We start from the raw sequence: 23,423 nt of genomic DNA, 5'->3' as shown, positions 1-23,423 counted from the left end.
TGAAGATGTCATCTTTGTTTTTTAAAGTTCTTTATATAAAGACTCACAGAAATTCTCATAAGATCTCAGAGTAGGGTGTGGGGGTTCTCTCCTAAATGATTGGTGTACTCTCTACCTTTAAATCACAAGAGCTTTTAGCTCCTTCTTTGCCTTTGACTATCAGACAATTAGCATTGAGTCCTATTACGACTACTGTATTGTTACTGGTTTCTCCTTAGCCCAGATTTCTGTGTGTAATGATCCTCTCCTTCCCTATCCCATTTAACGCTTGATCCTTTAAAATGATTTTTCTTGTACTGGAAGATTTTTTGAAATTCATGTTTGTGGTTATTAAATTTAAGCATCTCAAAGCTTTTCAGGAATTGGTGGGGTTGCGAATTAAAAAGTAAAACAAAACAAAACAGAAATTTGCCCATCCACACTTGCCAATGCCTTAAGTCAAGTAAGATCCAGTTCAGGGCGCCTGGGTGGCTCAGTCGGTTAAGCGGTTAAGCATCTGGCTTCAGCTTAGGTCATGATCTCATGGCTTGCCTGCCTCATGAGTTTGAGCCCCATGTCCGGCTTTGTACTGACAGCTCAGAGCCTGGAGCCTGCTTCAGATTCTGTGTCTCCCTCTCTGCCCCTCCCCCACTCGTGCTCTGTCTTTCTCCTTCAAAAAATAAATAAACAATTAAAAAAATTTTTTTTAAAACGTAAGATCCAGTTCTAACAGAAATATAGCTTTTCAGCTCTCCCTTTTAATCCCACAGGGCTGAAGTTCCCCGGATAATTATGTGACACAGATAAGAGAGGAAAGTGGAGGATGGACAGGCTGCCCTGTGTTTTGCTTTAGGTGATGGGTGGGTGGGCTCTGGGCCCTTCACTCTATAACTGGATGTTTTAGGAAGAGATGACTGTGCAGGTAACTGAGAAGGAAAAAAAATGAAGTAGTAGGAATTTGTGGAAAATCTGTAAAAAAGATTTACCAAGGTAATTTTGACCTCTTATAAATGCATTGGTAGCAGAGTACTGCGGAGTAAAAGCTCAGTTTGCTGAGCTCTTACTATAAATAAAGAATATGGGATTTATTTTCTTATTAAAGACAGTTTTATTCCAAAAAAACTGACATTTAATTATCAGTATCCTCTGGGATTCCTCACTTTGGGTGTTGCATGAAAGTCAAAACTATCTGTCAGTTAGTGTTCAATATTCTCCATGTAAATCTGCTACAGATGTCCTTTGAAGTCTAAATTAAATTGGAGCTTTCTCTTTAATAACAAGTATAGCAAGGATCCAAGGAGAATTTATGGGCTTTGGTGGTTGATTGATGGACTTGCCACACTGCTTTGGGGGGTTAAACCATTTGGAATTTTCTATTGCACACTGAAGCATATATTTCTTATTTGTCTCTTGTGCTTCTGCCTGGAAATTCCTTTGAGGATGTATGGGAAACAAGGTCAGGAGAGTTAAAATTAGGAAAGGGTTGGGGAGAGTCAGAGAACTTCAGGTTGGCAGAAGTAAGTGCAACTTTCTGAACAGTGATGCCGTTATACCGACTGGAACCAAGGACAGAGCTGAGAACTGATCACTTCTGCCTCCCCAACATGCTCGAGGCAGTTCACCTCTCCTTTGGGCACTCAAAGCTCCCTTCTTCATATGGGATTGTATCTGAGATGACACAAAGGATTGGACTTTCGTGTCAGATGCTCACTAATCAGATATCTTACCAAGTATAAAGCTTTTACTAATAATTTCAAGGATACAAATAATCCCAAGGAAGAGATAACGCAGAGAGAAGTCCAGAACCATCAACAGCTCTAAGCCCTTTCTTGGAGCATCAGGACATGCTGTGGCCCAGACTAACACACAGACTTTCTAAATGGTATATCTTGTATGATATCATTTACCCTGAAGAGAGCCATTTTGTTTATGAAACATACTATTTACTTAGATGCATAGCATATGTGATATCTTACAGGGAGCCATGCCCCTAAAGCCATAGATTCCAGGTTTGTTTACCGTAAGAAGTCCTAGACAAACCAGATATATCCTACTAAAAGCATTCCCTAGATAAGGATTCTCCTGCTAGGTACTACCATTAGCCAGGAAGTCTGACATGTTTACAGGGTTCGATCTGGTCAACTTCTTTCTTTCCTGGAAGTGCATCTCTACCCCATCCACCCATCCTCTGCCTTCACCAGCCCCTACAGAAGGAGAGGGTATGGATTGCAGATCTGTTGCTTAACTGTTTTGTTTCCAGTGTCAAAACGAACAAAATACAATAACCCTCATAGGAAAAATGAATGCCAATATTCCTCTGGTTTGGGCAAAATCACTCCAAATGGCCCTTAGAATTTTTAAGATAGTTGAAGATTATTTTTTCTCCATCAACCAGATACTATATGTCTTTGTGGAGAGAATACTGACCTAGTCTTCAATGAGGAAGTAAGAGAGGGCATGCTCTGAGAAGCCTCAGCGTGGTGGATGTCATGGGGGAGATAGGGTTGGCATGGTGGGTAGATTCTAGATTTAAGATTTAAAAAGAACTAGTCCAGAATCCCATATACTGGTCCCAAGGTATGAACTCCTGATTTATATGATCTAAAAATATGTTATAACTCTGAAATTCTATAAACCTATAATGTCTACGAGCCCAGGTTGCTCCCAGTATGGTGGGAAGTCAGCATTAGGGAGAAGAGGTACATAAATAAATGTGGTGCCAGAAGTAGATGTCTGTTGCTAAGTCTAGGGAAAAAATATAGTGGTAGAATCCTTTGGAGATAACTCTCCATCCCACCCCACTTTTCTTATAGCTTAGAGGAAACCATTACGGAGAACAAAGTTGGTCTGTAATCACCTTGATGGGTTAGGTGGTGGGAGGGTGGGAAAGCTGGGGCAAATGACTCTAATTGTGTCTGGACTTTTTCCCCAGGAACTTTTAACTTGCTGCGAAGAAGGGAAGGGAGAGCTCAAGGATGGCCTGGAGGTGATGCTCAGTGTCCCAAAGAAAGCCAATGATGCCATGCATGTCAGCATGCTGGAAGGTAGCTGTCTTCCCAGCCTCTCTGGGGGGCCTCCTCCTTTCCTAAGACTAGGGAGCTTGTGTTGTGGGAAGGAAGTGGCATGACATCAGGCAACGGGCAAGGCTGGAAGAGAGGAGAAATGGCAAGTTGTTACATAGGTCCTCAGGAGGTGTGAGAGGAGCTCCACAGGGGCCAACTCGATCAATACCTGCCTCCAGGTAGAATCAGACCTCAGCTGTTTTGGATATGTGGATAACTCACTGCATGGGAGGTAGTCCAGGACAGGCCATCGTCCTTACTATAAATGTGCTAGAACCCTGACCCACAGCAGTCCTGTTCATCTGCAATAGCATTTGCATCGCATTTGTCATCAGAATGAGTAGAAGTCCTGCATGCATGTGGACATACATCCAAGGTCTCCAGCCTTATGTTCTTCTTTTTCTTCTATTGTAATAAAATATACATAACATAAAATTTACCATTCTAACTATTTTTAAGCACACAGTTCAGTGGCATTGGGTTCACATTGATGTTCACATTGGTGAGCAACCATCCTTACGGCCTTCCTAGCAGGTGAGAAAAGTCCAGCCAGACAGACCTGATAGGACTTCACCAATGTACATTTAGTCCACTGGAACCATGGTCTTGGGGCCCAGAAACCTGGTAGAGTGAGACTCCAATAAAATGCCCTTAACACCACAGAACAGAGGAGCAGAGCAGTTGCACTGGGACGGAAGTTGTCGGATGAGTTCAGACTCCACATTCCAGTCTGGCCTGGAAAACAGATGTTAAGGGGGATCAGTGTACTCTGTTGTAAATATGCAGAGCTGTGGGCTGTTTTTTCTCCTCTGGACTCCATCTCTCATCATCACCTTCCCTCCCACCTCCCCCACCTCTAATCTTGGTCTGGTCTCACTACTTCCTGGGCCACTCTGAATATAGGACGCTATAATTCTTCATATAGCGGAGCCCTGGTTACCTTCTCCAGACTGAGCACTAACCATCTGAACATATTCCTGTTGCCACAGTTCTCTGCCCCCTTTTCTGTTTGCATTCCATCCCCATCCCCAGCCCTGGGTGTCCTCATATGTTAGCACCCTTCTCCTCCAGCCTGTCCCTGACCTGTATTCTGGATCCAGTTACTCCAAGTATGTGGAACAGTAGCAGCAACACCTGGGAGCTTGTCAAAAGAGCAAATTCCTGGGCTCCACCCCACAGCTACCGAATCCCAGTATTCTAGGGGCAGGAGTGGGCAGGAATCTGTGTTTCGACAAGCTCTGCAGGTGATTCTCAAGCACACTAAGTTTCAGAACCCCTGTTCAAATTTAAAGTGGAATAAATACAGCTGTTAAAGGCTTGCGCACCACATTGGACAGGAGCCATCAAAGGGAAGAGTCCTGGGAATGGACTGTAAGAAATACAGCAATGACAAATAAAGTGGAGTCGAGGGCACTCCATCAGACAGTCCTCAACCCCAGTCAGAGCTCGGAGCCCAAGTCTGTGGGGAGCTGTAGAGGAAGAAGGTGATATGGGGTTTGCCCTTGCAGGACGTCCCAGGCTTTTGAGAAGATACCACTGATACTGGTTATGTGTAGGAGGCCGGTGCAGAAAGGGAGATCTGATTACAGTTCCCTAGAGCTATCTACTCAAGTATTTAGGAGTGTCAGGAATCAGAGAGAGAAAGCGATGTGGGAACGGAATGCTCACAGTCAGGGAGACCTTTCCAAGAGGGGAGTGGACCATGGCACCCAGACGGGGTGCTACAGAAACTCCACAGGGTGGAAACGGGTGTCTTTCAGGGTTCGACGAGAACCTGGATGTGCAGGGGGAGCTGATTCTCCAGGATGCCTTTCAAGTGTGGGACCCAAAGTCACTGATCCGGAAGGGGCGAGAGCGGCACTTGTTCCTCTTTGAGATCTCCTTGGTTTTTAGCAAGGAGATCAAAGACTCTTCAGGACACACGAAATATGTTTACAAGAACAAGCTACTGGTAGGTGGGGCAAGTGGGGCAAGACAAGTCTCCCTGTTGTCATAGAGCCTTTGGGCAGGAAGGGCTCTTGAACACTCAGCTCATCTCTCCCCTGGTGCCACACCAAAACCATCCTGGACAAATGAAAATGCCTCCTATTTGGAAAGATGCCCCCTCGACTCCCCCTTCTGCATTTTAGAGTCCATCGTTCTTCTTGATGTCTGCTTTTAGCGCCTCCCTCTTCACCTTCCCTCCCTGCAACCTGCTAATCAGGCAGGTGCTTGTAGATCCTTTCAGCCTGGGTAGAGGAACAAAGCTTCCAGTCTGTTGAAGTTTGATTGACAGAAGCCCCTCCCTCGGTCCTCTCCTCTTTGTCACCTTTCCCTTCCCACCCCAGCCCTAAGTTTCCCACTGCCCTCCCCTTCCCCGCCTCTCACAGGCATTTCCTGTCTACAGACCTCAGAGCTGGGTGTGACGGAGCACGTAGAAGGTGATCCCTGCAAATTCGCCTTGTGGTCTGGGCGCACCCCTTCCTCAGACAATAAAACAGTGCTGAAAGTAAGTACTGCTCTCCACTGGGGCTGGGTTGAGGGTTGAGGGTGGCAGGAGAAAGGCAGGGGGCTGGGGCACATGATTCCTGAAAGGTGGGACCTGGAGACTCCACCGGGAAGGGCAGTATCACATTGGTATCAAAAAGCAAGTTCTATCATGGACATAGACTTGAAATCTCAAAGATCCATGGTCCCCTAAGTCGATCCCCTCAAGCCTATGAAGAGGGAAGGATGCAGGGAGTAGCTGCTGTGCTTCCTCAGCAGGGCCCACTTAGATATGTTCTGTCCACGTGTCCCCTTCAAGGGCAAGGACAACTGACCATTTGACAAAAGGTACCTTGATTTGATCCACGTTCGTTCAATACTTTTTCCTGAACACCTACATAGAAGGTATTCTGCTCAGTGCTGCTTGTAACTACAAATGAGAGATGGACCTTGTCCTCTGGAAACTTACATTCTAGAAGCTCTCATAAATCACACTAGCAAAGGAATTATGTTGATTGAAAGGAGTACTAAGAAAGGGCCTTTCTCCAGACGAGGGCCTTAAGGAGTCATTCTCTTTCCAGAGCTCACACAGCCTGGGAATATGCTCGTGGTAACGTACATCTAACCAAGAAGGGGTCCTGCGGATGGGGCACCCATCAGTCAGTTGCTTGTCAGTGGGTGGCTATCACCAAGGAAAAGATGGTCCAACCCTGACAAATGCTTCACACTTGTTCACTAGGAATTGCCTGCCTAGCCGCCACCTGTCATCAGACAGAATTACCTGAAAAAAATTCCACAAAGACAAATGGGATACTTATGAGATGGTAGAAGTGCCTTCAATTAACATGTTTACCAGGCTAAAAACCCAGCATTGACTTTCAGTCAGCATAAGCCTATGTAGCCATGCTAGGAGTTGAATGTGCTGATATAGACCCATACCACTTGGTGAATAGCCACTGCCTTCAAATGCCCCTTGCTACATCTCCAGTGTTCCCCAGAACTACCAGCATCTGGTAACTGATGTGTTCATCCCTGGCCCGGCGGGGGACCTCCACATATGCTCCCACACCAGGACATGTGTCAGTATTGGTCAGTGCCATGTGGAGTATTAAATACTTTGAAAATCACCCCCGTACAAGTGTCCATTGAGTCTTGAGGTTATAGCCCCATTCTAGGAGTTGCAGAAGAATTGAAGAGTCATATGCGTAAAATAGACATGAATTCCTCAAACATTTGGTGTCCTTAAAAGTAGTGGGTTAAGCCTGCAGGAGGAAGATTGAGAACAAAGGAAGATGGGGTGTTTACTGTTTCTCTCTGTGGCACTCCAGGCCTCCAACATAGAAACCAAGCAGGAGTGGATCAAGAACATTCGAGAGGTGATTCAAGAGAGGATCATTCACCTGAAAGGAGCTTTAAAGGAGCCAATTCAACTCCCCAAAACACCAGCCAAACAAAGGAACAATAGTAAGAGGTAACCAGCGTCTCTCCTCTCAGCACTGCCTCACATGCTCCGGGAGCGGGAGTGGGGTCGCCCTCTGCTTCCACAGAAGGGGTGTGCTGTGCAGTTGGCACCATTCTCTGTGAAGTCCCATCTAAGATGAGCAATCTTTTCTTTAAGCATCTCACCAGTAACTGTCAATTGAATTCAGCAGGGCTTCATTGGGCACCTCTTATTTCATAGACACTCTGCTGGGTGCTCTGAGAAGAGAAGGGGAAGATGCATGATGAGTCCCTTCCCTCGAGAACCATCTAACAGTTGTGTCTCCCACGCAGAATGGTTAGACTAGAAGAACCAGTGCTGCTGATGGGGACAGTAAATGCTGTAAAAATTCATTCAGAGGGGACTTTAGATGAGCACTTGAGAGGAGCGTCCAGGGAAGGCTTTGGGAGGGAGGGGGGCCTAAGTGGACTGTGTAAGACAGTAAATGAGTTTTGCATACTGTAATGGGTAGGGGATAGTATGATGGGGTTATCACTGCAGCTCTTCTGTAACCCTCGAGTCCTCACCTTCATTTATCTGAGATAAGCAGGGGGACTGATTTTTTTGTATCTTTATCTCTCTGGGCCCTCCTGAATCCCAGTTGCCCTAAACTGGTGGAAGACTTCCTAGGTGTTCCTTTCACAAGTCTCCCTCCATGTGACAGTCACTCACAATGACTCTTTTAGAGGGCACTTCAAAAGAAAGCATTCAAAACCATCATGTTAACATTGAAACAAAACAAAACAGAGTTCTGGGGTGATAGTCATTGATGGCAACAGGCTCTCCTTTCCTCCCCTATTCATGAACAGGGTAAATCACAAGGATTTAGTTGACCTTTTGGTGCCAACAAGGATGCATTAACTGAGGACCTGTGGATAGTAGCATTAGTACAAAGGGAGGTGGTAGCCCAAAGAAGGGTGTGACTAAGGTAGGGAGAGATACCACCACAGGACAGAAGCCCCCAAACCTGCATGGCCAGAATAAAGTCACCTCTCAGTGCTGGAAGGACAAATTATGAATGTGTTGGAGGAGGAATTGTTTGCATTTCAGTTACCTGCATCCAGGATCCAGGGATGGAATAGACTTACTTTAGCACTAGAGGCAGACCCTGCTGTAGGAGGCCTCTACTTTAATATAGAAGGTAGAGAGGAAATGTTATGAACTCAATGTCCAGGAGCATGCAGGAAAGGATATTCAGGTGAGGTTGGCTCAAGTTTCCCTGTGAAAGTGCCCCTTTTTCCTACGTAGCAGAGTTTGAGCATCTATAGAACATGAGGTGGACATATCTTGGAAATGCCTCCCACCTTTTCTCTGTCATTGTCCTGAAATAGGAGGGTGAAAAGCCTTGGCAGATTCTGCAGAGAACAGTCAGGCTGTCTGTAATTTCATTAGCTTGGCTCCCAAGATATGGGGACAGAGTTTACGGAGGAGTGAATTGGCTTGGAGAACACTACCCACACTCCTGGATGGGCTCCCCACCTCCCTCAGAACTGGCTTCATCTGCAATGGACCAGAAGGGCCCATGATGGGCCAGAATGGTGGGAAGCGCAAAGTACAGCCAACTCTCAACTCTGTGCACATGGCAGGGAGCAACGGCCCAGATATCTAAAACAGCAGATGATCTACAAGTCCTTTATTCCTGGTCTTGAAATGCATCACTGAATTTCATTTTACAGCAGAATTTCCTTCCTGTGAATGTGTGGCTTACGTTATTAAAATAAGTTGGCATTTCCCAGCCCATAAGTGGCGGTGAGAAAGCAGTTGACCTAGAAGTGTTCTGAGCAGGAGAAGGCACTTTTTGGTGACTAGAAGATACTGTACCCGCATGCACACTAACGTCCATGTACACCAGATCATAATTGTCTAGACTCTGTGAGGCGGCTTCAGTATATGGGGAATTTTGTCCATGTGGTGTCATCCTTATGCAGCAACTTCCTGATGCCATTACTTCTCCATAAGTAGCATCAGGGGAGTAACCTTCATAAGCTGGGAAGAACTGTCAAGTTTTGTGCTAATTTTTCCATGTCCATGTCCCTGGCCCACACCTCCTTCAGTTTTTCCTGACACTGACCACCCAGCCTCACCAGTTCCCAGGCATCTAATCCCCTTTGCCCTGGCTATGCATTCAGTGCAGGACTGAGACATAATTCTTAAGCTGGAGAATTGAAGGGATATGTAAGTGGGACAGCTAAATTGTCCAGTGGCCCAGGAAGGGCATATGCCGGGAGTACACTCAAGAGATTACCTTACCGGATGCTCAGGAGCAAGCTGACTCAAAAAGCTACTGTGGAATCTGTGATCTTTGAGATGATGCCTTTGTGTTGATAAGAAGTCATCATAAATAGGCATGAGATCAACAGGACCCACCAAGTTGAAGGAAATAATCTCTTCCTCCATACACAGGAGTTGAGCATCCAGCATCAGGAACTCCCCAAAGATTATCTCCTCTGGAGGAATATCTCACGTCGTTTTCTTAAGCAGAAGAAATACAAGTCAAAATATCTTATCAGCTCTGTTTTCTTTATAAGCCAGCTATAAACTAACCCCCATCCTCTTACAGCATTTAGAAAAACTATTTGAACACTTTAAACTCTGGGGTTGTCAGAGATTACCCAGTCAGCTGGATAGAAGCCTTGGTTCTAAGTAGGATATACCTCTTCCTACTGCCTATTATAGACCCATTCCCAGTAATAAATAAATAAATAACTGCCTCCTCTATACCATGGGTCAGAGGAGTTATGGTGTGGGGGGATCATTCTGTGTTCAGTTATCAGCACAGGGATTGTGTGCTTAAGTGCAAAGGTGACATCTTCGAAAATCACATAGGGCTGCTCCTTTTAGTGGGATAATTTTAGACAAATCCCTGTTCGAAAGTGCTGAGACTCTGCTCTGCCAGCACAGCTGGAAATCCTAGTGTGCTCTAAACCCACAGTGGTTCCCCCCACCCCCACCCCTGTTTTTTTTTCTCTTCTTCCTGCAGGGATGGAGTGGAGGATGTTGACAGCCAGGGGGATGGAAGCAGCCAGCCAGACACCATCTCTATCGCCTCTAGGACCTCTCAGAATACAGTGGACAGTGACAAGGTAGGACAGTGTCCCAACCTTCCTTCCCCTAAGACTTCTTGTTGGCTTAACCACCCCTGGAGAGTTACCCTCAGAGGAATTTCTCCCACTATGGAGCCCAGCCTCAGGAACCGATTGTTTCTTTGTGCCAGCCAAAGTGGAAAGAGCAGGGCTGGAGGAGCTATGTCATAGTGTGGAGATGTCGTCTGAGGGGACAAAAGACCAGGTGATCAACCAGACCTCTCCTGTCATGAGAGTTTAGCAGAAGGAGCAAAGTTGAAGGGTGAGAGGGTCTGGGTCTCCCGTCCTCTAGAGATGTCCCACTGGGCGGCTTGGGTGGCTCTGCCTCGTGGGAGGCTGGACCTCAGGGCGCTGAGACTGGGATAGTTTCCTGAGACCTTAGTGGCTATGATTGGCTCCTATTTATAATGGTTGAATGGAATCATCTAAAATTAGACCAAGACCAGTGATTTGGCAAATGGCCACAGAGATGCTGTTTGGTAAGAGCCTTCTTTCCGAAGGGACTCCAGTGGAAATGATGCCTTCCTTGGGCCAGAGTATCAGGGCTCAGTTCCTGAGGCACAGAGGACCAAGAAGTGGTGGTGTGTGAAGCAGCTTGGAGGGATGTAATAGTCTTGCAAGAAAGCCTGGTCGCTTGGTCTCTTCTATTTTGGAGCAAATAAGCAAGAAGTTAGTAGCTCTGGAGGCAGTGAAAGAAAGGAGACTGTAGCAGAGACCCTATGTATTTGTTCAAGCGAGGGGAAGAATTCAGCTGTCTAAATTTGCAGCAGAGACAGGAAGATTTTTGTCTCTAACCCTATAATCATTTGCTTACCTCAGGGTGTTAGGGTATAAAATGATCTTTTGCAGCATATTAGTGATTTTATGAATGAAGGTATGGATTTCCAAAGACTATTTGGCCCTAGTCTATCAAGACCCAATATGTTGGCCTAGTCCTTCAGCCTCAGGCAACAGGCTGTGTCCTTGCTTCATTTTTGTTTTCTAAGTTATGTTTTTTTAAAGATGATCTATATTCATTAGGATTTTTCCTAAATTTTTTTTCTTACTGGGGGAAAAAAAAGACTGTGCCCCATGGTTTCCAAGATCATGGTGCTAAATCACACTCTAGACTAGCATTCAAGGACATTCAAGCTAATTCTGTCTGATGTCCTGCCTTCAAGTTTCTAAGCCATTTTTGACTATCAAAGTGTATGGAAAATTGTTTTTTTCCACTTGTAAAAACATACAAAGAAAACTATTCCTGTACCTCCCTTTCTCCTTTGATGTGTTGTTTAGAAATGTAACCTAGAATATCCCACAAATGAGTGTTTCTTTTTAAACAGTCAGTGGGTGGGAAGGAAAATGCAATGCTTCCCATGTTCAGAGAGAGCCTGTTAGCCCAGGGGATCCATCCCTTCCAGCTGCTACTCCATCCTCCCACAGCCCTGACCTAGACGCAGGGCATTTGTCTTGTCTTCGGCTCCAGCCATTCCTTGTCTTCTGGCAAGGTAAGTGAGGCTAGATTAGAACACTTCTGATGGCAGGCATGTCACTGTTAACAAAGAATCTTGGTTACTTACATGTTATTCTATGAATAAGGAAACTGAGGCCCAGAAAGATTGAGTGACTCAACCAAGAAGGTTCTAGTCATTAGTGGAAAAGCAGGAACTAGAACCCAGATCATTCTGCTTCACTGTCACGTTTTTCCCTCACTCTCAAAGCCAAGGCATTGTACTCCCAATGCTAAGATTAACTTGGCTGGTCGGTCTTTCTACACATTCCATAAAAACATTAGTCACATATTCGTGAAAAAGCACCCACCATGTGCCGAGCTCTGTGCTGGATACTATAGAGTGATGTGGACTATTTGTTGAATGTGAATCCTTCTTTGTGTAATTTTCGTTTGATGTGTGTCTCTATAGCCAGGCCGTTAAGCCCTGATGAGGGCAAGGTTGTCTGTCTGCTTCACTGATGTCCTGGGCCCACAGTACACATGGATGCTTGGGAAAGACTTGTGGAATGAATGAACAGAAGGAACATAGTCCCTGATCTCAGAAAATTCCAGCATTGAGGGGCAGCTAAAACAGCTGGTCTGAAAGCAGCCAGATATACAAACATTGTATTTTTAAATGTGCTAAAGAAATCTAGAAGTTCCCTTACCTCCAAGCAGAAAACATTAGTCAGCTGGAGAACCTGGCCTGTTAGGAACAGGAACCCCCAAATCCCTTCTCAGACCCTGGGAAACATGGGCAGCAGGTCTTGAGATCTTGAGAGATTCTGTGTTCTGTACCTGAAACCTGAAAAATCACCTAGAAATAGTCACACTCTCAGAATAAAATAGAGGGCCTGTCTGTGACCATGCACTGTAATTTAGAATGTTCTTACTCTTCTAACACAGAACAGTGATGCCAGGACAGCCATATGTCCTCCTACACTCCCTTTCATCAGGCAAACCATTAAGTGGGATCTTTGATTTCATAGATGTCAACAGTGTTAAGCCTTCCCCTAACTGTACCAGAAGACCCGGAAACTGGTCTTGTTGGTTTCCAAATAGTCAGGTGAACGGACTCTGAAGAAGAACAAGGTAACCAAATGGACTGATTCAGCTAAACTGAATCATATTCAACAGGGCAGCTGTGACTCACCCCACAGGGATCAGGGTCATTTTAACAATGGGTTTCTAGAAAAGGCCCCAGTCTTCCTTTTTTAATCCAGAGGAATTAGAGCACAGCCCCGCTATATTGGGTAGATGAGGAAAACGTAACCATTAAAGAGTCATGACAGACCAACTTGAGGAGCTGTGGGGCCCTAGGACCTCTCCAATCACCTTGTGTGTATTTTGTGTGCTGTGGTGGGGTGGAAGGAGTTTAGACACATCTGGGTTCAAATCCCAGCTCTGGTGGTTGCCCTCTGTGTCATGTTGTGTGAGTTGCTGTGCCTTAATTTCCCTATCTATAAGACAAGTAATACTCATCTCACTGAGTCCTTGGGAAGATTAAGTAAAATACATTTACTTGGCACCTATAAGACATTCAGTAAGGGTTAATTTTCCACCATTATTTGAGGGAAAACAAAAGTTTAGGCGCTATGAATATGAGTACACAATTATTTAACAGGTTGTGAGGATCTACTTCTTGAGTAGAATTCTGCCCTCTTTGTTCATTGACTATCAGCAGGTTCTTTTCTATACTATAGCTGAACAGATGTAGCTTCAACTTACTTGTGTGTAAACAGAGCAACTTTACTCCTCTTTCCATTTGTTAGCCCTTAGCATCTAAGGCTTAGATACTTCTTGTTAGCCTTGGCTCATGGGTTATTTGAGTAGCTGATGGATTATAATTCATTACTGTCAGGTATTCATTTTAATCATCAAATTGTAGCATCGTTGGCCATTGGCAACCCCTGGACTTTAGATATTTGAAGACGGTTGTCTTGTCTTCTAATCTTCTGTCTATAAGTCCTCAGTTTCTCCAACTGTTCCTTGTATCAGTGTATTTTCATACCCTCCCGTACCCTGGTTGCCTTCCTCTGGATTTCCTTCAGTGTGTAACGATCTGTATAAAGTGGGGTATACAAGAATGGTACTTAATACAGCAGATGTGATCTAACTAATACAAATTCAGCTTCTTGTTCTAGGGCTGCTATGCCTAGTCTCCTCCCTAAGGTGGTACATGTGTCTAGGAGTGGTGTGCAGTGGTTGGCTTATCAAATCTCCATGCCTATTTTCGTGGACCCCCCTCATTGCACAGGTGACTTAGTAACCTGAGGGTGGGAACACTTTATATCTATCAGATTTTCAACTGTTCAGTTCCATCCCAGTATTCTAGTACATTTTGAGTGTGAATTTATATTTGGAATATAAATTTTGTCCAGTACATCAGCCACATCTCCCAGCATTATTAGATAAATATACCATCTGTGGCTTCATCCAAATACTTGCTAAAAAGACAAGCTTGAGGATAGAAGACTAATGCCCAGCCCCTTTTCTGTGTAGCAGAGAATCTGGGGTTGCTTACTTGTGTTATGAATCTCCCTATGATGAGGAATCAGTCTGGTATTCTTTATTCTTCATTAAGTGCTAATAAAACCAGCATGGGGGCTTCAGTAAATAGCATTGATCGCTTTCCCCCAAGTTGCTTTTGTTTCACCCACAGATGGGTCTGCATAATTAAGTTCTACCTTACACCTGTCCCATGCAAAAGTGTTATTTTATGAAGGCAAATGGGTGTGCTTACTTGGTTCTGTTGTGCTCTGAGCCCTTTTCTGTTCCACCCAAAACATGCTCATGCTACTCTGGGCGTTCCACTGTTAAGACTGTTCTGTATGTGTGTGTATTATGAAGTGATGGGACTTTGCAACCACACTTCAAAGAAATACAGAATTATAGAATTCCAGGGAGGTAAGGCTCGGAATGAACTGGCAGTGAAGAAGTAGCTTGTTCAACATGATGGATGTCTGCTGAATAATTTCCAGCTAATGGCCCAGAAGCAGCCACCTGCGCAGTGATGGCCCCTGTGCATATATTTACTGTGTGGGGTAGGCATGCTGCACATGTTCAGTAACTGCTTACTCCGTTGAACATTACAAACTCATCCTGGTTGAGATACTCTCCAACTAAAAATCACTATAAATTTGTAGACATGTCTGGGCTGGCTGAATACAGGGAAGTGGAAGTGAAATGGAGTTGCAGATGTTATTCTCCATAAAAATTCTAAGGGCAAGAACACTGTCAGAACATCCCAGAGCTGATTGTGATTCAAGTGAGAAATTTCAAGTACAAGCTAATGTGATCTAAGTTAACATACAAGGTGGGCTGATAATGGCAATGTGCTGAAGGGGGACAGGAAAATTTGTGAAGAAGCTGGAGATTTCAGGATCTAACTTAATAGTTTTTAAACTGGACTGTCAAATCAGTTTAGTGGGTCATGGCCAAAATTTTGTTTCACTGGTAGGGAAGTCTCAGTTTAGAGACAGCGAAGGCTCAGCTAAGGGGAAAGTCAAAGGATTCCTACAGTGTCACTCACTGCAGTAACATGATACCTATAACAAGAGGCGGGGAAGCCTGGCTGCAGGAGCGTTCTGAGAATAGACTTCCTTAGAGCCTCACCTGGTTTATCAGAATTTGGTAATCCTGATGCCTATACTTTGGGAGTACTTAGCAAGCCACTGGGTGCAAAGGCTGTAGTCAGAGAAGGTCCAACCCTTGAACTGGTGCATTGGTGACAGTGTAGCCCATGCCATGGAGCATAGACACTGCATGAAAGAGTGTCTGTGTGCAGAGGAGACATGTGATAGGTCCCTCTCTGGGTTACTGCCCAGCACTCCCATGAAAATGGACAACATGCTTCCTAAAAAATGGACAGTATGCTTCCTGGAGTTTTAAGAACCCACAAATCACTGGGTTTTGCCACCGAAGAGAAAACCAGACACCTAGAAATGTGGAGACTCAACAGTGTAAGGACTAATAAACATCCTATCAGTTCATACAAGGTAATAATCTTTGCTTGGCAAGTTCTTAAAAACCATCAGGTTGGTCCACCCAAGGTTGAGTCTTCAGAATGTGATTGTGACAGCTTGTTCCATTTAGCTGTGGTGCCAGAGCAGGTGAACCATCCACTGGAGATCTAGCCCATTAAATGCACTCTACCAGAAACTGAAAAAAACGTGATGGGGAGATCCCTCTGTACTTCTGCTACTCTGCCCTTGATCTCAGTGGCGCCTGAGGGCCCTAAGATATTTCCTTCTAGGGAGAGATTTATGTTACATCCTACCTAGTAACCAAACACGTTCTAACCCCAGAATAAATGAGAAGAGTATATAATTGTACTTCCAGTTACCAGGGCTTGGAGAAACCCAAACTTGACTTTATAAGCCAGTCGGTCACATCTCACCTCCACAACACTATTATGGGTCAGAATTGCCATGTGAATCCTAGATGGAGGAATTCTGGTTTTTCTGGAGGACTTGCTAGTCACTCCAAAGTCTCTTCCAATTTTAAGTGCAAATCGTGATCCGCCCCCCCCCCCCCCCCCCCCCAGGTTCTGAATAACCTAAGTCCTGGACTAGGTTTGAAGATGGCTTTTGTTCCTAGTACCATTCCTGTGGTGGGCGGGGCCCTGGGGGAGGGATCAGGTGGCTGTGGGCAGCAAGAAGCTGAGGATTTCCTGCTTCCCAGGAAGCCAGAAGCTCCCTCCTCCTGTGCTGCTGTCACCTCCCTAGAAACACTGCTCAGTTCTCTCCTGAGCCACGTTCAACATGGTACAAATGTGCTGCCTTTTCAGAGCAAACTGATAAAGTGTGAGGAGTTGAGGTCACAGGTTTTTCTCTAAATAAAAGGTTCCTCAAATAAATGACTGGCTTCCAGCTGTTGCATACTACCAATGGGTGTGAAATACACTTTGCTGAAAAATGCAACCTAGGTTCATGGGGCAGAATCTCTCATGACGACATTATCTTAATATTTTAATTTATACTCCATAGCTTAAAAACTTCCCTCAAGAGACCTACTTTTTAAAATTGCCAATCATCTGGAAAAGCAAGTAAGTTCCAGAAGCTCCAGCACCTGAGTAGCTTGCTGCACACAGGCAAATTGCAGGAACGCCAGGAAGTGCCCTCATGATGTTCATGGCTCGGCAGCCACGAGGAATCTTTTTGGTTCTAGAGGCAGCAGTGCCCGAGCATCTGTTACAGAAATAGGGAAACTGCAAAAGGTGATTTGCCAGTAGATCAGGTCTATGTGTGATAGCTGCAGGGGTGGCCAGAGGCCAGATCTGATCCAGGTGAGTTTGGAACTTGGAAATAGAAGCTTAGGGAAGAAAGGAACTTTAGAGACCATCTGTCCCTCTGCCTTCATGGACGTGTTTAAAAGAAACAAGTGACTTGCTCAGAGTCACAAAACCAGTTAATGACACACCTAACACTGAAATCCAACTCAATCTCCTGCCTATTAAATAAATTGGCTTAGGGGCGCCTGGGTGGCTCAGTCGGTTAAGTGTCCGACTTCAGCTCAGGTCATGATCTCACGGTTCATGGGTTCAAGCCCCACATCGAGCTCTGTGCTGACAGCTCAGAGTCTGGACCCTGCTTTGGATTCTGTGTCTCCCTCTCTCTCTGCCCCTCCCCACTCATGCTCTGTCTCTGTCTCTCAAAAATAAATAAATGTTAAAAAAATTTTTTTTTAAATAAAAAATAAATACATTGGGTTAAAAACAGTACTTTTAGAGTAACCCTGATTCCTCAACTTGTAGAACCTTGTAAGCAAAAACCAAACACTATTGTTACCCCCTTCTCCAACACCCTGCCCTGGCCATGCCCATCTGTGCTGGCCCAAGTAAATTACAAAGTGATTCTCCAGCCCAGTCCAGTGCCTCCAGGGCTGGCATGTGGCAAAGTGGGGAAAGAGAACTTCCCAAGTACGAATGCCTATCACAGACTCTTTGATACCAAGAACTTGTGACTCCTGTAGTGGCCTTGGTCGGGGAGTGATTCTGCCCCAGGCAGAGTCTTCAGGCCTCTCAAGGCAAATACTTGGTTGGGCTCTGAGAGCTTGGCAGTGAGCGCGGAAATGTGACTGATCCCTGCCTCCAAGCTGCCCGGGAGCAGTGAGTCCTGCTGTGGCTTGGCACAAATATGAACTCTGTTTTTAAAAATTTTGATGGAAAGAGAAAGCAAATTTGAGAGCAAGCCAAAATGTTAAAGTGGATTAGCTGGCGACAGTCCAAGGCAAACAAGACCCAAGTGAGTATGTCTCCCACCGGACATACTGTGCTCGGGAGGAGAGGCATGAGTGGGGGGATGGCACGCCGCTTGGGGGTCTGGGGGCAGAGAGAGAAGTGGCAGCTCTCAGGGCAAGGATTTTACTGGAGAGTTCTGCACAGACCTCTTGGCGTATCACTTACCCTTTTTTTCTTCTGTGTCGGTTAAAAGGTTCTTTTAGTACAAAGCAAGAAGACTGAATGCCTTATTAAAGTGAACGGTAGGGGAGACAGGCTGTGAGAAGTATTGTTCTTAAAAAGTTGAGCTCCTGGAGGACTAGAAGTGACACCAGGAGTATGGTGTCTGGGGGTAAGCAATCCTGGTGGGTATGAAAGTGAACTCTTTCAGAAAATTCAGGCAGAAATGTTGCTGGAATGAACATCTGCAGCCACAGCAGTGAGACTAGAATGGATGGGGCAGGTGAAGGGGGCTTCGAGTGGTGTTTGTGCCTTAGCTGGAGCTACCTCTGTCTATGCTCACTGTGCTGTAAAGCTGGACACCGGTTACCTGTGGCCACAACGTAGGATTCTTGGGAAAAGCCTGTTGGATAGCAAGTGCATCAGTGTTACCCTGTTGCTTGATCTTGAGCTTAGATGGGACGTGCTTGCTCAGAGTTCACCCGCCTGGAAGCTCAGTGTCACTTCCTCGCTGCTCGACAGCTACTGCCCACCTGTCTGCATAACGCATGTTGCATGGGTCTTGGGATTTGTGGCACTGGGGTGAAGTGAGGCCAAAAAGCAGGTCCTTGTCAAGAGAAGTAAGTTTGAATGTCCTCCGTGGTGGCTCTCTACAAGGAGCAACAGCGAGGACGTGACTTTGGCTCAGGGCCTCTCCCAGGGGCAGTGAGCAGCAGTTGCCTTCTGATGGGAGCAGCCTGTTTCTGCCCCAATACCTCTGCCTGTTGAAAGAAACCTGCTAGAAGAAGATGCAGAACTGTGCACACGGGACCCAGGATAGATGTCCTTTCCCTCATTGCAGGCAGACTCTTGCCCCCAGCAGTCGGTCTTTCCATTCTTCCCCCACCATGTGCTGTGCAGAACGGGCCCCGGCTGTGCTGGAGAAGCCACTTCTGTGTATCAGGGCCAGTGGTCAGTTTTCAGCCTCCCCATACACAAGGGCTTAAAATTGAGTCTTCTGAGTTCAGAAAGGTTCACCTACCAGCCTTTTTTAATGCTCTACCTGGTTCTGTTGGAAATTGGTAATGGCAGAGAGATGTATGCACTCACAACAAGCTCGGGAGAGAGCCTCTGTTCTGCCTGGCCCCTGCTGATGCTGGCTGTGGACTGCTTAGTGAGTGTCCCGTACACAGTGCTCTCACCCCGTACCAATGGCAAGGGCTTATATCCCCTCTGAACTTCATGATGCACTGAAGGGAAAGAAAGCCTCCACCTTTTACTATGTCTGTCTCTGGTCTCCTGCCAAATGGTGTCATTTCAGCAGCAGGAATGGGGTTTAACAAGTGTCATTTGCTACTTGCTATCACTGATTTGCATGCACATGGAAGACTTGATTTTAGTGAGCACCAGGGAGATTAAAAATTCACTATCTTCTTTTCCTTGGGATTTTGATGGATGCCACCTTTTATGTCACGGATTCATTGACCACTTCTTGAGCTCTACTATATGGCAGGCACAGTTCTAGACACAGAGGATATGGCAGTGAACAAAAGAAAATACCTTGGTTTCCTGCTTCGACCTGTCTCTCTTTCCTGCTGATTGGCAGCCTAAATATGCTCAATTTTAAGGCATTTGTAATGCATTGGAACTGACTTTTGTTTTAACCTCTATCTCTATATGTGTATCTGTGACTGACACCTTTGGGGCTTTTATCTAAAAAGAACTCAGCAATCCTTTTAAAAAGATCACTTGGGAACACTTGGAGGTAGTCCTGCAATTTTCAGTTCTCTGATTCATAACCATTGCAGATCAGAATGCCAGATTACACACCCACACCCCCCCCCACACACACACACACAAACAACACTATTATCTTTTGGCCCTGATTGCGTTCGGCACACTCCTGATTAGAGAAGGTTACACTCATGTCAGGAAGACAGACATTCTAGACAAAGAGAAAAGAGGAGGACGTATTCAACCTAACCCCCAAATACTTTTAAATTTTGTGTATCTCATGAAACAGTTAGGAATATTGGAAGGAAGTTGTTCGTAAAAGAAAAGTATTCTCATTTTTAAAAAAAGAATGTGAGGGTATGAGGAGTGGGAAAAGGTTTGTTTAAAGGAGGTGCTTCAAACTGTGGAATGTGAAATGTGTAATGCAGAGTCCAGCTCCTCACTCTGCCCCACTGCACCTACATGTAACCCCGAAAAAGTCACAATTTTTATGCCTTTTCCACATGAAACTTTATTGGATTCATGAAAAAATTTTTGAAAAATCCCCAAAGAGGGAGATTTTTAGGATATGTTCTCTAACATTTAAACTCAAGACAGTGCTTCTGAGGCATCTGTGTGTCTCACTAGGTTAAGCCTCCAACTTTGGCTCAGGTCATGACTTCACGGTTTGTGGGTTCGAGCCTCATGTGGGGCTCTGTGTTGACAGCTCAGAGCCTGGAACCTGCTTCAGATTCTGTGTCTCCCTTTCTCTCTGCTCCTCGCCTGCTCACGCTCTATCTCTGTCTCTCGAACATGAATAAATGTTAAAAAAAAAAATTTAAGACAGTGCTTCTAACAGGAACGTGAAGTCCAAACCACTAGGTTGGTTGTGTTATTTAAAGAGCAAACTAGTTGGCACAACCATTAACAAATGACCAAGTAAAAAAGATCTGTTAATAGAGAAGAATGAAATTAGCTAGAGGTAGAATAGAAAATTGTTTCAAATATATTGGTATACTGATTTCATTCTTTTATTCAATGGAATGCTACTGAGTGTCCACTGCTGACAAGATACCATGGAGATTCCCGATACCTAACAACAACCTCTGTCCTTTCACACCCCAGGTGTCTTATCTGTGATGCCAAACACGGTGACTATGGGCATGTTTCATGTATTTATGAAAGGGACCATTGTACTTAGCACTTCCTTTATGCCAGTTGCTTTGCAAATTAGCTGAGAAATTAGAAAGACTTACCATACTGTATGCTAGGTTTTGTAACAGAAGCATACCCACTTTGTGCAACAAACTTACCCCCGGGAAGGGGATGGCTTCTACACCAAAAGTGAAATTTGAGCTTCACCGTAAGGTTCATCTTTCTATCTGTTTCTCCTCCTTTGCATCAGTTTTGATACACAAATAAGTTATTCTCATCAGGGACAATATGTAGAAGAGAAGTACTACTGATACATCTGTATCAAAAGAATTACTTGGTTTTGATGTGGAATTTGGCTTTTTTTTTTTTAATGGGCTATTAGTTCTGATAGGAACTGTTCAGAAAAATAGTTAGAATCTTTACCAAAATCTTCTTACACTTCCTCATAATAATTCAATCAAACCTGATTTTCCTTAAAGATATGCATTCAAGATTCTTAAGATGAACTTTTAAAGTAGTGAACTTTTAAACCCACATGTTTCAAAATGTGGGTATTCTAGAGAGATTCTTTAAAAACATGAAGGCTCATATTTATTTATTCTTCTTAAAAATGTTTAAGGGCACATGGGTGGCTCAGTTGGGGAATCATGTGACTTTGGCTCAGGTCATGATCTTGCAGTCTGTGAGCTTGAGCTCTGCGTCAGGCTCTGTGCTGATAGCTCAGAGCCTGGAGATTGCTTCAGATTCTGTGTCTTCCTCCCTCTCTGCTTTTCCCTCGCTCACACTCCATTTCTCTTTCTCTCTTTCTCTCAAAAATAAATAAATATCTTTTAAAAAGTTTAAGCAAGTAGTTGTATACAATAAGTACCATTTTTCACTTTTTCCATGTAACAAATTTGGGTAATTATACAGTGAGTCATGTAATGCTACTTCATTCTTTTTGATGATTATGCAGTATTCCATTACTTACGGTACTATAGGTTATTTAACTAGTTCTCTGTTGATGGGTAAATGAAATGTTTCCGATCTTTTGCCATTACAAACAAGGCTGTAATTGGTAGCTTTGTATAGATACAGTTTCTCACACTTGTGAATTATGAGTATATTAATAGGGTAACTTCCTAGAAGTACAACTACTACATCAAAAGGATTTACATTTAAAATTTTGATAGCCATTGTCAGATTGCTCTGTGTGGATGTTGTACCAGTCCATACTCCCATCAGTTGAATTTAAGAGTCCCCACAATCTTGCAATTTAGTGTAGCATCGATATTTTAATCTTTTCCAAGCTGATATCAGATACTGTAAAAATAATCCTTATTCATTATTGCCCTGTGTGTTTTGTTTAACTGATAATATTAGTTTCTTTTATTTTTATTGAAATGTCCAGTGTTTATACTGTTACCCAAATGAGACTTGTGGGTTTGTCTCATTAATGTTAATTATACTTTTGTTTCTATGGATAAAATACATTCCTAATTAAAAGTATTTGGTTTACATTAAACTTTAAAAAAAAATTTTAAAGTAAAATACAGGGGCACCTGGGTGGCTCAGTGAGTTAAGCGTCTGACTTCAGCTCAGGTCATGATCTCACACTTCATGAATTAGAGCCCCACATCAGGCTCTGTGCTGACAGCTTGGAGCCTGGAGCCTGCTTCGGATTCTCTGTCTCCTGCTCTCTCTCTCTCTCTGCCCCTCCCCCACTTGTACTCTCTCTCAAAATAAATAAATAAGTAAACTTTTTTTTTAAAAAAGTAAAATACATATGCTAAAAATGTATACAAACTCCCAGACAATTGAATGGACAATTATAAAGTGAACATACAGGAAATAACCATGCTGGTCAGAAAGGCAGGACATTGCCAGCTTTCCAGAAGCCCCCTGTGTGTCCCTTCCTGGTCACAACCCTGTTCTTCTCCCTTAGAGGTAATCATTCTCGTAACATTCGTGATAATACTATCCTTACTTTTATTTATATTTTTACCTCCTTTGTATGTGTCCCTAAGCAATATAGTTTCAATGCGGCTGTTCTTAAATTTCATATGACTGGAATTATATTGCATGTTTGTGTGTGTGTGTGTGTGTGTGTGTGTGTGTGTGTGTGATTTTTATGGAATTCATCCATGCTGATGTGTGTCATTCATTCATTTAGTTGTTATGTAGTATTCCATTATATGACTATACCACAATTTATCCATTCTGTGCATGGGATATTTGGGGCTGCTGGAGCAATACTGCTATAAATATTCTTGTATCTGTATGCTTGGGCACACTTGCTTGAGCTTCCCTACAGTGTAAAGCGAGGCGTGGAATTTCTAGGTGAACAAAAAAGGACTTACTGAGTGATAGGGTATATCTCTGTCTATACCTTCAACTTTACTAGATGATGTGAACTATTTTTCAAAATGCTGGTGCCAAATGGACACTCCTACCAGTATATATGAGAGTTTCGATTGCTCTGTACACTAGCCTATACCTGACACTGTCAGACTTCAAAATTTTTGCAGGTCTGGTGGGCATATGGTAGTATCTGCTTATGGTTTTAATTTGCATTTCCCTAAGCATTAATGAGGTTGGATACTTTTTCATGTCCTTAATGGGGCTTTGGGTTTTCTTTCTTTTTTTTTTTTTTTTT

General features: G+C 44.1%; 1 protein-coding gene across 6 annotated transcripts in view; it reads left to right on the top strand.

The window, feature by feature from the left end:
* The window catches only part of LOC125174690 (kalirin-like), a 577,730-nt gene that overhangs the window by 493,269 nt on the left and 61,038 nt on the right, over positions 1-23,423 (top strand). For 5 of the 6 annotated variants that reach the window (XM_047874328.1, XM_047874329.1, XM_047874330.1 and 2 more), the window contains exons 29-33: positions 2,912-3,023; positions 4,802-4,992; positions 5,428-5,529; positions 6,836-6,978; positions 9,968-10,070. In XM_047874328.1, the coding sequence (XP_047730284.1) occupies positions 2,912-3,023; positions 4,802-4,992; positions 5,428-5,529; positions 6,836-6,978; positions 9,968-10,070 (651 nt within the window). Of the gene's footprint in view, positions 1-2,911; positions 3,024-4,801; positions 4,993-5,410; positions 5,530-6,835; positions 6,979-9,967; positions 10,071-23,423 lie in introns of those variants that run through there. The other variant, XR_007155513.1, reaches the window with a different exon arrangement.

Source organism: Prionailurus viverrinus, chromosome C2, assembly GCF_022837055.1.
Source record: "Prionailurus viverrinus isolate Anna chromosome C2, UM_Priviv_1.0, whole genome shotgun sequence".
Taxonomy (NCBI): Eukaryota; Metazoa; Chordata; class Mammalia; order Carnivora; family Felidae; genus Prionailurus; species Prionailurus viverrinus.
Note: the sequence above shows the minus strand (reverse complement) of the source record. Positions and strands in the feature narration are given on the sequence as shown.